This window comes from Lactuca virosa, chromosome 9 (genome assembly GCF_052849685.1).
Source record: "Lactuca virosa cultivar CGN04683 chromosome 9, Lactuca_virosa_CGN04683_v6, whole genome shotgun sequence".
Taxonomy (NCBI): Eukaryota; Viridiplantae; Streptophyta; class Magnoliopsida; order Asterales; family Asteraceae; genus Lactuca; species Lactuca virosa.
This window is the reverse complement of record NC_136434.1, coordinates 54,713,129-54,728,674: the sequence shown is the minus strand read 5'-3', so window position 1 is coordinate 54,728,674 and position 15,546 is coordinate 54,713,129. Positions and strand designations below refer to the sequence as shown.

At 32.1% G+C, this 15,546-nt stretch overlaps 3 protein-coding genes across 5 annotated transcripts; 2 read left to right on the top strand and 1 right to left on the bottom strand.

The window, feature by feature from the left end:
• Nucleotides 1–261: 261 nt before the first annotated feature.
• Nucleotides 262–3,677, top strand: ELF9 (RNA binding (RRM/RBD/RNP motifs) family protein). The gene is made up of 14 exons (XM_079074557.1): nucleotides 262–367; nucleotides 647–746; nucleotides 981–1,094; nucleotides 1,176–1,372; nucleotides 1,448–1,675; nucleotides 1,763–1,855; nucleotides 1,954–1,992; nucleotides 2,098–2,187; nucleotides 2,271–2,373; nucleotides 2,449–2,529; nucleotides 2,640–2,716; nucleotides 2,811–2,891; nucleotides 2,998–3,089; nucleotides 3,178–3,677. The coding sequence occupies exons 2-14, from the start codon at nucleotides 668–670 to the stop codon at nucleotides 3,299–3,301; spliced, it is 1,398 nt and encodes a 465-aa protein (XP_078930683.1). The 5' UTR covers nucleotides 262–367; nucleotides 647–667; the 3' UTR covers nucleotides 3,302–3,677.
• Nucleotides 3,678–4,161: 484 nt separating this feature from the next.
• Nucleotides 4,162–8,214, top strand: BGLU42 (beta glucosidase 42). 2 transcript variants are annotated; one of them, XM_079070981.1, is made up of 14 exons: nucleotides 4,162–4,417; nucleotides 4,793–4,859; nucleotides 4,950–5,008; nucleotides 5,099–5,174; nucleotides 5,263–5,337; nucleotides 5,433–5,520; nucleotides 5,603–5,828; nucleotides 5,913–6,028; nucleotides 6,109–6,320; nucleotides 6,401–6,432; nucleotides 6,730–6,832; nucleotides 6,932–7,040; nucleotides 7,135–7,369; nucleotides 8,018–8,214. In XM_079070981.1, the coding sequence occupies exons 1-13, from the start codon at nucleotides 4,292–4,294 to the stop codon at nucleotides 7,328–7,330; spliced, it is 1,485 nt and encodes a 494-aa protein (XP_078927107.1). In that variant the 5' UTR covers nucleotides 4,162–4,291; the 3' UTR covers nucleotides 7,331–7,369; nucleotides 8,018–8,214. The 2 variants fall into 2 exon arrangements, with proteins under 2 accessions (XP_078927107.1, XP_078927106.1); XM_079070980.1 differs by lacking the exon at nucleotides 8,018–8,214 and having other exon boundaries at nucleotides 7,135–7,442.
• A 1,754-nt stretch (nucleotides 8,215–9,968) lies between these two features.
• Nucleotides 9,969–13,299, bottom strand: LOC145138752 (D-aminoacid aminotransferase-like PLP-dependent enzymes superfamily protein). Of its 2 annotated transcripts, none has more exons than XM_079072779.1 (9): nucleotides 12,847–13,299; nucleotides 12,426–12,624; nucleotides 11,764–12,238; nucleotides 11,571–11,688; nucleotides 11,303–11,436; nucleotides 11,117–11,202; nucleotides 10,597–10,706; nucleotides 10,487–10,519; nucleotides 9,969–10,211 (listed from the first exon to the last, which is right to left on the bottom strand). In XM_079072779.1, the coding sequence occupies exons 2-9, from the start codon at nucleotides 12,511–12,513 to the stop codon at nucleotides 10,176–10,178; spliced, it is 1,080 nt and encodes a 359-aa protein (XP_078928905.1). In that variant the 5' UTR covers nucleotides 12,514–12,624; nucleotides 12,847–13,299; the 3' UTR covers nucleotides 9,969–10,175. The 2 variants fall into 2 exon arrangements, with proteins under 2 accessions (XP_078928905.1, XP_078928904.1); XM_079072778.1 differs by having other exon boundaries at nucleotides 9,969–10,204; nucleotides 12,847–13,298.
• Nucleotides 13,300–15,546: the final 2,247 nt, after the last annotated feature.

Below are 15,546 nucleotides of genomic sequence, written 5' to 3'. Positions count from 1 at the left end.
TTAGTAACCCACAATGAAGAACTATCAATACATAAAAAAAAGACATACATTATTTTGAGAAATCCATATTCTTGATTACCAAACCCGTATTTTCTAGTAATATTTTACATGTTATTTTAATGTCCATCCAAAACCAGAAATATCATCAAAACACTTTTTTGCTGGGTTGAAACAAATTGAATTAATTTTAACAGATCAACAAACCATATATGGACTAAAGTTACTATTCATCGAAAACAATAACAAATATTTTTGAAGGGAGTAAATTGGAAGGAAGGAGTTTTAAACGGGGCCGAAGCGCAACTTTTTCGAAATACATCCAAGAGGAAACGAAGAAGCTTCGAGGGCTTACCCGTCGATTGACAAGGTATGCCGTCGGTTGGAATCTCCGGCAACTAACCCTAATTTTAACCAATTCCTCTCAGTGTGCTTAGTTGATTTTAATATCTCTAAATGCATTTAAACGGGATCTCTATGTAGAGTGGTATGTCAAAAATTGAAGAAATAACCCCAACAATCTGATATAGGTTTTGTCTTATGTGTGCACAAATAAATTTATGCCTTCTTTATCTGATTTTTATTCTGCTTCTTCTATATAAACATGCGTGTTTTTATGTGTTTATATCATTTGTTTGAAGTGTTGCAGGCGATTTACTAAAAGTTTGATATGGGCACTGAAGTTGGGTGGTTCATACTATCCGAAGATCAACAACACGTAGGTCCATATGCTGCGTCTGAATTGAGAGGTGAGTATTGAATTCATGCCATAGTTAATGTTGATGATTGTTTTTAAACGTTCATTTTGTTTTCAAATTAGACGCTCCTTCGTGTTAGCAGAAGGGCGGGTTTTTTGAATCTGAAAGTTGTGGGATTATTGCACTTCATTTGTTTTGCAAATGGAGTTCTAAATCATATCACATTCAGATGCTCACAGAAGCTTTTCGATCATCTAATTAAGATTATCTTCTTCACATCCACAGAACATTTTTCTAGTGGATATATTACAGGGAACACACTTGTATGGGCTGAAGGAAGGAGCGAGTGGCAACCCCTGTCCTCTGTTCCTGGACTAATCTCTGAAAACTCTGAACAAGGTACCTCCTCATTTGTACCAATATCTGTTGTCTTCCTTTGAATATGTGAAGATGAATCTGAATTTAGGGTTAATTTTTCAGTGCCCTCATCGGCTTCCATTGATGACGAGTTTGAAAGGTGGCAAAATGAGGTGAGAAGTGCTGAGACAGAGGCAGACAATGAAGTTGCCGATGACGATGAGAGGCCTTCATCTCCTCCAGATGGTCAGAACGAGTTCACTGATGATGATGGGACTGTGTACAAGTGGGACAAAAAGCTTAGAGCCTGGGTTCCTCAGGTTAGTTTGACTTTTGTCAATTTTGACCATTTCTTGATTTCTTGCTTATTCACAGAATTTTACGACTTATGATAGGAAATGGCTGCTGGAAGTGAGCCATATGATCTTGACCATATGACATTTCAGCAAGAAGAAGAGTTGTTTCCTACAGTTGGGGCTGATGGTATCCCTGTTAAAGAAGATGCCAACACTTCTGTAAATGCAAATGCTGATGTCATTGCAGAAAAAGATACAGATAATGCAAATGAACTGATAGAAGCAAATGGGAAGAGGAAATTGCCTGAAAAACCTGTTGAGAAAAAGGTTGATTCAATACTGTGTTTGTTTGCCTGTATAACTGGTCTATCTGATTGCTTCATCTTTAAAAATCTTTCTTGTGGTGTATCTCAGGAAGCCAATCAACCTCCAGACAGCTGGTTTGAGTTGAAAGTTAATACACATGTTTATGTTACAGGGTTGCCAGATGATGTTACCTTTGATGAGGTAAATTTGTATAGATTTGATGTTGACTCTAGTTTGTTTGATAAGGTTGACCTTTATAATCTGGTTATTTATTCAAATTTAATCTAAATTTGGTTCAGGTTGTGGAGGTGTTTTCCAAGTGTGGGATTATAAAGGAGGTTTGGAACTTTTACTATTGTAATATACTATTTTTGTTTTCATTTTACTATTTTATGAAACTCTTCAGATTCAATCTTTTAATTATCTTCTCTGGAATATTATAGGATCCTGAAACAAAGAAACCTCGTGTGAAGATCTATGTCAACAAAGAAACTGGAAAGAAAAAGGGTGATGCTCTTGTTTCATATATAAAGGTATTTTTTTTTTCTTTCATAACCCTTTTTTTTATTATTTCTTTATATTAATGACATTAATATGTGTAATGTGTTTTGCACAGGAACCTTCAGTTGCTTTGGCCTTGCAAATTCTTGATGGATCTCCTTTACGACCTGGTGACAAGGTTGTCATGTCAGTCACACCAGCTAAATTTGAACAGAAAGGTAATTTATTATTAGTATTATATTAATAAAAGGGTATTCATTTTTGTAATAATTCACTTAAATTGTTTCTTACAGGTGAAAAATTCATAGCAAAACAAGTGGACAAGAGAAAAAAGAAGAAGCTTCAGAAGGTGGAACACAAGATGCTTGGGTGGGGTATGTGTTCATGATCATAATCATATATTTTTAACATTTTTTTGATAGATATTCAATATTTTGTTATAATCATAATTCATAAACATATATTATTTCTTTTTATGATTTAGGTGGGCGTGATGATTCAAAATTACTAATTCCAGCTACTGTTATTCTCCGATACATGTTCTCTCCAGCAGAAATGAGGGTAATTTAGTAAAATCTGGCATGATATTAACGGTAGTATGAAAATAATAAAATCCATGAAGTTACATAACCTTAAATTTGTTTCTTAATGTCAGGCTGATGAGAATTTAAATGTTGAATTAGCAGCAGATGTTCAAGAGGAATGTGCAAAGCTTGGTGCAGTTGAATCAGTCAAGGTAGCATTGACTTTTTAATGTTTATTCTTTTTACTAACATAACAATGTACTTTATCACCCTTATGTAAATTATTATTATATATTATGGTTATGGTTGTTTTTGTAGGTTTGTGAAAATCATCCTCAAGGGGTAGTTTTGGTAAGATTTAAAGACAGGCAAGATGCACGAAAGTGTATTGAGTTGATGAATGGAAGATGGTAAATTTTTTATAAATAATGAATGTATTAAGAGTGTGATTAGTGAAAGTGTTGATTATTTGGTTTGGTTTGGTTTGGTTATGGTTAGGTTTGGAGGTAGGCAAGTGCATGCTAGTGAGGATGATGGATTGGTGAACCATGCTTTGGTTAGGGATTTGGATCATGATGCCCAACAGTTGGAGAAATTTGGGGCTGAACTTGAGGCTGAATGACTTAACAACTTCTGAAGCATCAATGCACATATAGATTATGATACACAAGACACAAGTCTACTACTTAATAGCTACAGAATCTTCAATTTCTTTGAGTGTGTTGTGTTGTGTTATGTAGTTGAATAATATGGGTTACTTGTTTTAGGATTATAGTTTAGTTACTCTTGTGATTGATTTTGATGCTGTAACTTTAAGGTTGTGTTTGTTACATGAGACTGGGTTCTACTCGACTAGTCAAACTTTTTGGGGTTATTTTTAAATACCATGATGATGATGGTGAGGGTATCTATGTCTTTTCCACAAATGGGAGATCGAGAAAGAGTCTATGTTATGTTATGACTTATGTGGTCTTATAATTTTTATGCTTGGATGGTTATGGTTTGTTTATAATTTTATTTAAATTTTAAGGGACGTGAATTTTACATAGAAACTAGAAAGAGTGTAATCTTAGTTGAATTTTGTTTATGGAAACATATTTTCGAAATCAATACATGAAACTCAAGTTATAAATAAATTTACATAAATAACAGACTTTATTTTAAACGAGAAAAGCGGTTATCAAAAGTAAATTTTCTTTTATTTTACGAAACCAGAACATGAGTTGATTATAAACGGAAAAAATGGTTTTTAAACGTTGATACTAAATCTGGACAAATTTCAACTTTATAGAGGGCTTGAGACTTTAATAAAAATTCGAGTTGAGTTCTTATGGATTTGACTGTTATATGTTTCAAGCTTTTAATATTATTTTTATTTTTATTGTTTTTATTTTCTATTTATACTCAAACTTAATAAAAATCACTGGAAGTTGGACTCGTTTAATAAAGGCATAAAAGAACTCCTTTTTGTTTTATCACACTCTTCGTATTTTTATTTGGTGTGGTAGGGACCAGGGAGTATAGTAAGTCAACAAAGTTTCATCAACGAGATTTCTGATTTCTACACTCCCCCTTGCTGGTGGTTTGCCGTTTGCATCAGTCGAGCTCAACGATGGAGGAGGAGAGAAAGAGATTGGTTGAGGAAGAATGGAACTCCATGATTTCAACCAAGCAGCAAATCTCTCTTGCTGATTTCCCCTCCAGATTCCTCTTTGGCGTCGCTACTTCCGCTTATCAGGTGGTTTTCCTTTTCCCCTCTCGATTCATGTAGCTACTTGTATACTTTTCATTTCACACTTCCATACGCTTCTTTCATTTCAATACTCTTGGATTATTGCAATCAGAAACTTGATCCTTAGATCGCCATTTCAGATTTCGAAATTTACCTTAATTTATGAATAATGCTGAAATGCGGACTGTGTTAAACTGATAAACTCTGATTCCAACAGATGCCTTGATGTGTATTTGAAATCGTAACCTAATGGTTATATCAACTGATAAAAGCTTCATAAAATTGGTTGCTTGTTTACTTGGATGCATCATGATGCACTAAAAGTTAGTTTATAATTATGTAGTATCTTAACATGTTCTCTTGTTTACTGCCTTGTTGCAGGTAGAAGGAGCTGCCAATCAGGGTGGCAGGGGTCCTTCTATTTGGGATACTTTTTCACACACACAAGGTTTGCAGAATTTTTAAACTCGCCATTGATGCTCCATTAAGACAACTATAAGAAACTTTCACATCACTTTTCTTTTCTCTTGATCACCAGGCAAAATAAAAGATGGGAAAAATGGAGATATAGCAACAGATCAATATCATCGTTACAAGGTTTTCTTTGTGTACAAGATATGGTTAATCTATTCATTGCTTTTGTGTTGGGTCCATTAAGCTTATCACATTTACATTGACCAAATACAGGAAGACGTTGACCTAATTGCCAAAATGGGATTCAGTGCTTACCGTTTTTCCATATCATGGTCACGTATCTATCCAGGTATCCACTGTAACTATTTCTATTTATCAAGATACCTTTAATTAAACCATATTAGATCCATTCAAAATGAATTAATCTTTGTTTACAGATGGATTAGGAACCCAAGTCAACAAAGAAGGGATCAAGTATTACAACAATCTTATAAACTACCTTCTCGAAAAGGGTATGCATTAAATTTTCCATTTTCCATTTTCCATTTTCCATTTTCCATTTTCTTTTGAGGATTAGCTCTTACAACTTACAAGTAACTTGCAATAGGAATTGAGCCATGTGTAACATTATACCACTGGGATCTCCCATTGCATCTTGATGAGTCAATAGGAGGGTGGTTAAGTGACTCAATAGTGTAAGGTTTCATCTTTTCTCCTTACCCTGAATCTTGATTTTTGTTAATGTTTATATCATAACTATCATTGCCAAAAATGCAGAAACTATTTCGCAATCTATGCAGAAACTTGTTATGAAAATTTTGGTGATAGAGTGAAAAAATGGATAACAATCAATGAACCACTTCAAACAGCAATAAATGGATATTTTACTGGCATATTTGCCCCTGGAAGAAGTGAACGTTTTTCAGCTGAACCTTATTTGGCTGCTCACCACCAGCTTTTAGCCCATGCACAAGCTGTTTCAATATACAGAACCAAATTTCAGGTAATCATTTTAAATGTTTCTAATCTTTATTCTACATGATTACTAATCTTTTGTTATGTTTGTGGCATTTTTTTTATACAATAGGCTCTACAAGGTGGCGAAATAGGATTGGTTGTGGATTGTGAATGGGCTGAGCCCTTAACAGATAAGGAAGAAGACATAACTGCTGCGAAAAGGCGTGTTGAATTTCAGCTTGGATGGTATTATTTAATTAAAAATTATAACTTTCTAACCCTTTTTACTATTTAAAAAAAAAAAAAAAGTGAATTTGTGATTTTAGGTACTTGGACCCGATATTTTTTGGAGAATATCCTAAATCTATGCAAGAGAGGGTTGGAGAGTTGCTTCCTGTATTTTCTGAGAAAGATAAAGATTTGTTAAAAAATTCATTGGATTTTGTTGGGTTGAATCATTATACATCAAGATTTGTGTCGCATAAAACAAATGAAAAAGAAAACCATTATTTTAGAGCACAAGAGATGAGATTAACAGGTATTATTACACTTACATTGCTTAGTAAACATATATAGATACATAAATGTTTTCTTACATAATCTTTTTTGTCTTATCAGCTGAATGGGAAAATGGTGTAATTGGTGAAAAGGTACTCCAGTATATTCATATATAATATGATTAATATCTACTTAAGTCCCGATTGTTCTGTTAAACAAATCATATCAAAACAAAACAAAACAAGACAAGACATTGACCGGTTCTTGGTTTTTTATATATGCAAAAAGACGAAAATGCCCTTCTCATAGAAAGATTTACTAAGTTAGAAGTGCATTAGACAATGGGACAAAAAGTATAACCTTTTGTATGTGCAAAAAGACGAAAACGCCCTTCTCATCCACACCAACAAAATCTTGGTGGTTTTGTTAAATCTTCTAATTTGTCACAGGCAGCATCATCATGGCTGTACGTTGTTCCATGGGGTCTCCGGAAAGTTCTTAAATACATAGCTCAAAAGTACAATAATCCACCAATATATATTACCGAAAACGGTATATTTCTTCTGTAATTTCTATATTATATTTAAAAATATATTTATTTTTGGGAATGCGTTGCTTGAAAAGCCCTTTATGAAACCATTTAACAAACAGGCATGGATGATGAAGACAATGATGCATCTCCCCTACATGAAATGCTAGATGACAAATTGAGAGTTGCATACTTTAAGTCCTATCTTGCAGCTGTTTCTCTTGCTATCAAGTCAGTCTTATTATTATTATTATTATTAATTTTTATAGAAATACGTTAAATATGTGATTTATTAATGAAATTAAAAATAAAAATTGTTGTTTAGGGATGGAGTTGATGTGAGGGGATATTTTGCATGGTCATTGGTGGATAATTTTGAGTGGCCACAAGGATATACAAAGAGGTTTGGTTTGATTTATGTTGACTATAAAAACGGTCTTACACGTCATCTCAAGTCATCGGCTTATTGGTTCATGAGGTTTTTTAAAGGTGAAGATGGGAAAAATGGCAAAGAAGATTGATGCAAACTTTTAATGTTTCAATTTGGATATAAATTTAAGGTATTAATTTTTATTCAGTTTTTGGATATAAACATTGCCAAAATATGGTGTTTATGTACAATGTTTTAAAGTTTATGGATCCAAATATATATTGTAATGGTTAGTAATGTCATAAACGGGCAACAAACCATTAAAATAAGGATATTTTCTTAACAAAACATACCGGTTGTTGCTTCCCTTATGATGATACTTTAATAAAAATAAAAAATAATTGTGTTTTTGAACATTTCAAATAGTTCAATAGTTTGTTATTTATTTTTGACATCCTAAAATAAACAAGTACACAGATTTCGCACATACCAACAATATAATGAGAATGGAATATAAAGGCACAGGAACACAGGGATTGTTATGTGGTCACGTAACATGTTTAGTTTATGCAACATGTAATTTTGCTGCATATTTTGATAAAGATTTGTAATTTCGTTACATAAGTAAATATTTAACATTTTAACCTTACTTTTTTCCCATGTAAAACTAACATATTCTGAAGTATCTACAAACTTCAATGTTTATCATTTAAATATATTACATGTTTGAAGAGACCTAATAAAGGATTAATTTGCAAAATTGCTTCTTTATCGGTTTGTTATTATTATTATTATTATCATTATTTTGCTTCCATGGTCTACATGATTTCATCCCTAGGTCATTGGTTACGGTAGCAATGAAGTTTGCGGGGTGCTGATGTGGCATGTTGGCTTCAACAGGAACACCACATTATGTGACAGTGATGGATGAAAGATGAAAGCTAGCCTTATTTTGGATACTATTTCATGCCCACTAACACTATCAGATCGTTAAATACTTAAATACATGTAAAACTACTAGTATCACCAACATTTACATTATTAAATAATGTCTTCCCACATTGTAATAATATACTTTACATAGCCATATTTAATACATAACTATAGATTAAATAAAAAACCAAAGACAAAAATGCATAGATTGGCTAACCCGACCCATCAAGATTTGACTTGTCATCCAATCTGTTACATTTGCAGCCTCTAGCAAGCACACATGTCTACCCGCTTTGGATCCTAGTGTTAGGGAGAACCAAACGACAAGCAACACAAGACACACATTTAAGTTCACACGACTATTGTAATAGTGCTGAGAATTTTAATGATGATAAAAGGGGACGATGATTTGAGTCATTTTTGCAGTTGGGTTTTGTTTCTTTTCTCAGGTTGTGTTGCTTTCAATCGTCTACTCTTTTTGATCCTCAACCAGCAAATTTATTCTCGAGAATCAAATATGGAGTCTCTTAGACATTTCACCAAACACCTAACATGCATCAGTATAGGAGTATATACAACACAACAAAGGATCCATACATGTCAAGTTTACGAGAAAGATTTAGGCAGATAATACTTAGATAAATATGATGATGTTGACATTCCATGATTCCAGGATGAAAAATCTCAAAACAGATTAAACTGACTCGTATGGAATCGATTGTTTGTGGATTAGCAAGAGGAAAGGGAGATTCTTCCTGGGAAATTGCAACAAGCAACATACCAACAAATATATCATATAGAGAGATTCATATCTCTTCGGACATTTCATCAAACACTTAACGTGCATATGTATATGCATCAATATTCAATATGCAACCAAAAACCTCGATAAACGCCAAGACGATCGCACAACATCATTATGAATTTATAAAACGAAAAAAGGTCCAGGCATATAATCCAAGACAAAATTCAAGTTTCAAGATGCAAAATTCTTCAACAGATAAAATTACAAAATCACAAGCTGTCAATTTTCTTGGTCTAGGCTTGAATCGTTGACCTTATCTGTTATGATGGAGTCGGTTGTTTGTGGGTTAGCAATATCATGAGGAGAAGAAGATTCTTCCTGGGAATCGAGCAACTTGTTCATGTCTCTTACTCTACTTGTAGCAACGTTTGTGACAAGCACTGGAAACATGAGAGAGTTATTCAGATGGGAGTTATGGGGAAGGCGAAATAAGAAGGTAGGGCGGAGATATTAGTTACCGGCGGCGGTGCCGATCGTCCATATCCAGAGAATCTTGACTCCGGGGCTCTTCTCCTTCCACATTGTGATCGCGTTACTAAATTTGGAGGAGTGATGACCTACACTTCATTCGTGTTGTTTTCCTTTTCTCGGACAATTTGGGTATGAAATTAACTTAATTTTAATTATAAAAATAATATTTTAATAATATTATTCTGGATCTTAAATTCGGTAAGTATGCTTTATATCAATACTGTCACTGTGTAGGAAAATATAATTATTTATATTTGTCAAGATATCAGATATGTATGGATTTTAAATCAAATAAAGTTAGTTTGTATAATTTAGATGATTTAAGTGGTTATATAGCAACGTTGACAGGTCTATTGTCTTATAGATTATAAGCTGAAAAATCAACACAATCATTTCTTCAAAACTTTGAATCCCTATTTTTTTCTTTACTCTTTTATTCAAAACTTTGGTCTGATTATAATATAGCATACGAGATAGATAGATTTCAAAAGTTGTATTATTAAAGTTAATCGTAGTTACAAGTTTTATAACAAGATTTTTAAGCAAACCACAACCAATAATGAATCAAATAAGCCACACATACAAAATATCTTCCTAAAAAAGTAGTTAAAACTCTTCTAATCTTTACATCTAGTTTCAAAATTCTTCAAACAATCTTCAATAAAACTTAAAGAATGTCATACTCTACTACAGATGGGCAAAACAGTCTTTTAACCTCAAGAGCAATCCGTATACACCATGATAAACTAATTAAAATTACTTGATAAATGATGCGACTGGGTGGCCTTCAACCTTTGCTCTCTTCATCACCTCCTCCTGCCCACTTACAATTATTATTACTACATGTAAATATGCATACATACATATAAACACAAATAATTTCCACAAATTTTAGGTATATATAATTTCCCCAATTTTATGATATTTGTTTTTGTTCAGTTATATTGAAATTATTTTTGTATGTACTATCTTTTACAAAATATAAAGAAAATGATGACATAAAAAAACAAGAAACAGAAAAAGATTGATTCAGATGTGTTATTCATGTTAATGTTTTAAGGTTATGAAATATCATTGTTAAAAGAATCTATATTTTACCTGGATCACTGCAGTTATGCTTCCAGGACACCCCTATCATCATTTTTAAAAAAATATTAAAAAAATCCATGAGCAAAATAAAGAAGTCTGATAATTAAAAATATTCACACCTGAAATAGTTTCTCTTCCCACATTACATCTTTCCACGTTTTAGAACTCAGTGAGTTCCATGAACTTGGAACTCGAATTGTTTCCACATGCTGCAGAACCCTCAAGCTATCTGTATAAAAACATATATATATATATATATATATATATATATATATATATATATATATATTTCTTTATTATATATGATGACGATCAACTCAAAAAGTAAGCATGATATACATTATAAAAGATGGCTAAACATAGAAATGAATTTTCAAAATGATTCAATTTGTTACAACACCATTAAAAATTTACATAAACAAAAAGGAGTTAATACTGCATTCCTTTTAAATTCCATTTCATAATGAAATTAAATAAAAAACACTCCTTGGCTACGTAATGAAAGTTAACAATATGAAAGGAATATTCAATGGTCCATTCCATTCCATCAGGCAAAGCAAACAATTTTTCTCCATTCAAATGGAATGAACCATTCCATTCCTTCCCCGATTCCATCACAACAAAAGAATCATATCATACTTGTAATAAATGCTTCTTCCCACAAGTGGCGTTTGGACCATGATGGAGCAACTTCACGTATCGGGATTCCAATTCCCAAACATACCCTACACAACAAAAAGAATCATTTTTACTACTATATTTAAGTAGATTTTCATTTTCCAAGGGCATAATTGTCATTACAATTCTTATTAAAAAAGGACTTACTTGATGATCACTTCCCGTACTACTCCCGGAAGGACACCATCACTTTTTGGAGCTGTCTGTAATTCAACTGAAAAACCATATTTACTTTTCAGCCCTTCCTCCTCTGTATTTCTACTGTCATCTTTTACATTATCCTGCATATACATGTCACAAAAAGAAAAATAAGCCAGAAAATGACTGTAACTGAAGTTACATACACAAGAGCACAATTACATGAAAATATGAAATGACAATAATCTCCTCTAAGTTGCAACCATTAACAGCATACCTTACGACAGATAACAAAAAAATTTGTTAAACAGCCTTCAAGAATGTGATCTCCATCATTTGAAAGCAAGAGCTCAGTAGCAGATGGAGGCCTCAACTTCTCCAACGGTTTCCTCATCCTACTCAAAAACCATATTCTCAGATGACAGTGACAGTGACATTGACATTGAGAGTGAAAGTAGCATTATATTTACCTGACCCAATCTGAGTACTTCGCATTTGCAGTATCTCTTCCATGGCCAACAAGAGCTAGATGAGCGCCATCTGTCCGGACTCCAAATACAGGAGGAGTATATAAACTTACATGAAGATGCAAACTAAAAACCCTATGGATTTTTTCTTCACCTATCTTCTCGTTTGAAATCAATTTCTCCAAGTTTCCACTCACAAGAGCAGTGAATGCCAATTCTGTTCCAGGTTTCCTCTCTTTCAATGCAACAGGTATTGCTTTTGTCATTGAATTATTAACTAAAGACGGAATCAGTGAATCCCATTCCAGGGATTTCATCTGTTGCAGGGATACGGGGGTCAAATTTATTCCTGGACAGAATAGAAGGTTTGGACATGAATTGAAGAGAATGCTTGTGGAAGTAGAAAGCCTGCGCAAATGCCTTTCCCAGAAGTGAAATTCTAAGCCATTGTTATGAGTTCTGAAGGTAGTGTAAGCACCTGAAATTGAAATGCGTGGAATTCAATCATTATTTGAAATTGATATTTTAGGGCCTAATTTTGTAGTGCTCCCTATGGCGCCAATTGATTAACGATAGCGAATTATCAGATATTAAGTTCGCTAATACTCCATTAAAATGAAATTTAGATGCGATAAGTTGGAGAAGTAAGAAGGAATGGAGCAAACCTGGATGGGATTCAAGCAAGGTTGTCACTGGAAGAGCGGAGGTAGGTGAGGCGACACCATTGACGAAGAGAAAGACCGGGTCAGACATTCACTGCAACTAAGCCGAGCGTTGGAAGTCAGGTGAGGTGAGACAGCGTATAAAAACCTCGACAAAATTTGCTTCTTCCTCTATCTCTCAACATCGCACAAAGCCACAACCCTTTTTAGCAAAATCACAACACAGTTATTTCATAATCAGAAGTTTAGATAGAAATATATATATATATATCTCCTGGATCAAATATATGAATTCGGATTTATCAGATAGAGAATCAAAATGTTAAAAAAATGGACTGTGGTCACAAAAACAATAAAATAAGCACAACCAACAAATTAGTTATCAAGAAATCTGAACTGAGGTTAACCAAATAGAAAATCATACCTCTGAACGGCTGAAGTGTACACAAGTAAACAGAATTAGTCTTCACTTTTCAGAATTAGATATTCAAGTAAACAGAAGAAATCGTCAAATCGGGATAGAGGGTGAGAGGGTATTTATAAATCGATTGAAAGAGTGACGAGGGTATATACACAAATCGTGTGATTTGAGAAAGAAATTGACAGGAGAGATTCGACTCCTAGTATACGCTTCGTTATTCTAGGAGACTAGGCGTTGAGTACAATCAAAACATTTCAATTCTCGCGCTTTGCCTCCCTGCATCGATTGAAGTTACCGCCTTACCGTCGAAACCGATCGAATGGACAACTTGGCTAAAATGATGCCCTTATCTTTTTGATGCCCTGGGCTACTGCCCAGTTCGCTGGGTCGGCGCCGGCACTGCACACCGGAGATTTAAGATGGAACGGACCATGGGGCGAAACAAAATTTTTAAATAAATAATATATATCTAAATGATTATATATATATATATATATATATATATATATATATATATATATATATAGGGGTAAGTTCAATTGATAAAATAAAAAAGGTTGAGAATGGGGAATCGTTCTCAGTCACTCATTTATTTTTGCCGCAAAAGCCTTTGTTGTAGCAGCGGAAATGGATAAGGAATACACATGTGTTTCCAACAAAACATGTTTCCTTAAACTATGCTAATCATTACCTTAATATATACAAAAATATAGTTTTTTTTTGTTTTTTTAATTTTTAAGAAGTTATTTATATCGAAAAATGATTTTAAATATACCAAAATTCATGATTTTTTATTCTCTACAAATAGACATCCATATTGATATACTTTTACGATAAAATAAAAAATTTATTTTTTTTATATTTTCAGTTATCGTTATTCATAAGTGAATAAAAATGCATCAGATTTTTGCTACAGTACATTCGTTATTCACTTATGAATAAAAATATATAATTAATTTTTTTTACAGTTTAAGTATCATTTATACTACTTATTCATATATGAATAACAAATTAACTGTATCAAAAATCTGATAAACGTCTTATTCATATATGAATATAAAATATGACGACAACTAATACACATTTTATTCATATATAAATATAATATATGATGAAAGATGATGTAAAAAAATATATTTTAAGTAAGAAAACTTTATTGCGTGTCATATTCATATATGAACAATACTTAAACTATAAAAAAAGTTACGCATACGTTTTATTCATAAGTGAATAACGAATATACTGTAATAAAAATCTGATATATTTTTTTATTCACTTATGAATAACGAGAGCTGAAACTCTAAAAAAATAAATTTTTTATTTTATCTTAAAAGTATATCAATATGGATGTCTATTTATAGAGAATAAAAAATTATGAATTTTGATATATTTAAAATAATTTTTCGATAATAATGGCTTTCTAAAAATAAAAAAAACGAAAAAAAGTATGTTTTGTGTATATTAAGGTAATTATTAGCATAGTTTAAGGAAACATGTTTGGTTGGAAAACACATGTTTATCCGTTATCCATTTCCGACGGTACGCTTAAGTGTTTTGCGGAAAAATAAATGTGTGGCTGAGAATGATTCCCCCATTCTCAACCTTTTTTTTTCTCAGTTGAACCCTCATATATATATATATATATATATATATATATATATATATATATATATATATATATATATATATATATATATATATATATATATATATATATATATATATATATATATATATACCCTTAAGGGTATATAAGGTTACGCACCCAAACTCACCATAGTACGTCGTTTTGTATCATATATACATTGTAATTGTCTGATGTTCTTATAATTCAACTTCTAACTTGATTTACTTCTAAGATTTTTATAAATTTCACATTTATATTCCTCTTACATAATTCTCATTTTCAACTATAATATATATAGTCTAATAGGTGTTCGACAAAAAAATATGATGTAATTGGAAGATAATAGTGAAATTTCGAAAATCTTTAACTGAAATCAAGTTAAGGATTGAAGTTTAATAACATTATAATTAATATATCAAACAAAACGACGTATTATGGTGGGTTTGGGTACCTAAGTTTATATACCCTTAAGGGTATATTCACTTTTCCGATATATATATATATATATATATATATATATATATATATATATATATATATATATATATATATAGCTAGGTTCAAATGTGGATTGACATCGTGTGGACGTGTGCACAATGCTATTATGTGAGAATGACAAAGAAAATAAGTTGTTTGATAATATGAATACGTTCAATCTTATAAAATTATTGTAATTATTACGTATTTTCACTAATTAAATCGTCTATAAGGTTATTTTATATATATATATATATATATATATATATAGGGTGGGGTTCAATAGAGAACCATAATTAACCAAGGAACCAAGGAACCAATCGTGAGCGTCGGAAATCATAACGATCAACGGCCAAGGAAATAGATGTACACTTTTACATTGGACGCACACACACCGGATTATACCAAAATATCCACCATTTACAAAAAAACCCACCACTTTTTTTCGTTTAAAATTTTTTTTAGGTCATGTTTTTTATCGAAAAAAAAACCGAATATACCGTTGTTCACGATTTTTCGTCATCTTTCCATAGATATCCATAATTATATATAAAAAACGAACTTTTTTTTTCGAAAAAACTCACTTCATTTTCTTTGAT

What these genes read in the sequence shown, in the direction of transcription:
- BGLU42 (XM_079070981.1), top strand. Translation starts at nt 4,292, where the DNA reads ATGGAGGAGGAGAGAAAGAGATTGGTTGAGGAAGAATGGAACTCCATG. An exon ending in ATCAATATCATCGTTACAAG is followed by an intron (nt 5,009 to 5,098) that starts GTTTTCTTTGTG and finishes GACCAAATACAG; the next exon opens with GAAGACGTTGACCTAATTGC. An exon ending in ATGGTCACGTATCTATCCAG is followed by an intron (nt 5,175 to 5,262) that starts GTATCCACTGTA and finishes CTTTGTTTACAG; the next exon opens with ATGGATTAGGAACCCAAGTC.
- LOC145138752 (XM_079072778.1), bottom strand. Translation starts at nt 12,513, where the DNA reads ATGTCTGACCCGGTCTTTCTCTTCGTCAATGGTGTCGCCTCACCTACC. An exon ending in CTTGCTTGAATCCCATCCAG is followed by an intron (nt 12,239 to 12,425) that starts GTTTGCTCCATT and finishes TTTCAATTTCAG; the next exon opens with GTGCTTACACTACCTTCAGA. An exon ending in GCATAACTGCAGTGATCCAG is followed by an intron (nt 10,205 to 10,486) that starts GTAAAATATAGA and finishes GTAAGTGGGCAG; the next exon opens with GAGGAGGTGATGAAGAGAGC.
- ELF9 (XM_079074557.1), top strand. Translation starts at nt 668, where the DNA reads ATGGGCACTGAAGTTGGGTGGTTCATACTATCCGAAGATCAACAACAC. An exon ending in AAAAACCTGTTGAGAAAAAG is followed by an intron (nt 1,676 to 1,762) that starts GTTGATTCAATA and finishes GGTGTATCTCAG; the next exon opens with GAAGCCAATCAACCTCCAGA. An exon ending in ACACAAGATGCTTGGGTGGG is followed by an intron (nt 2,530 to 2,639) that starts GTATGTGTTCAT and finishes TTTATGATTTAG; the next exon opens with GTGGGCGTGATGATTCAAAA.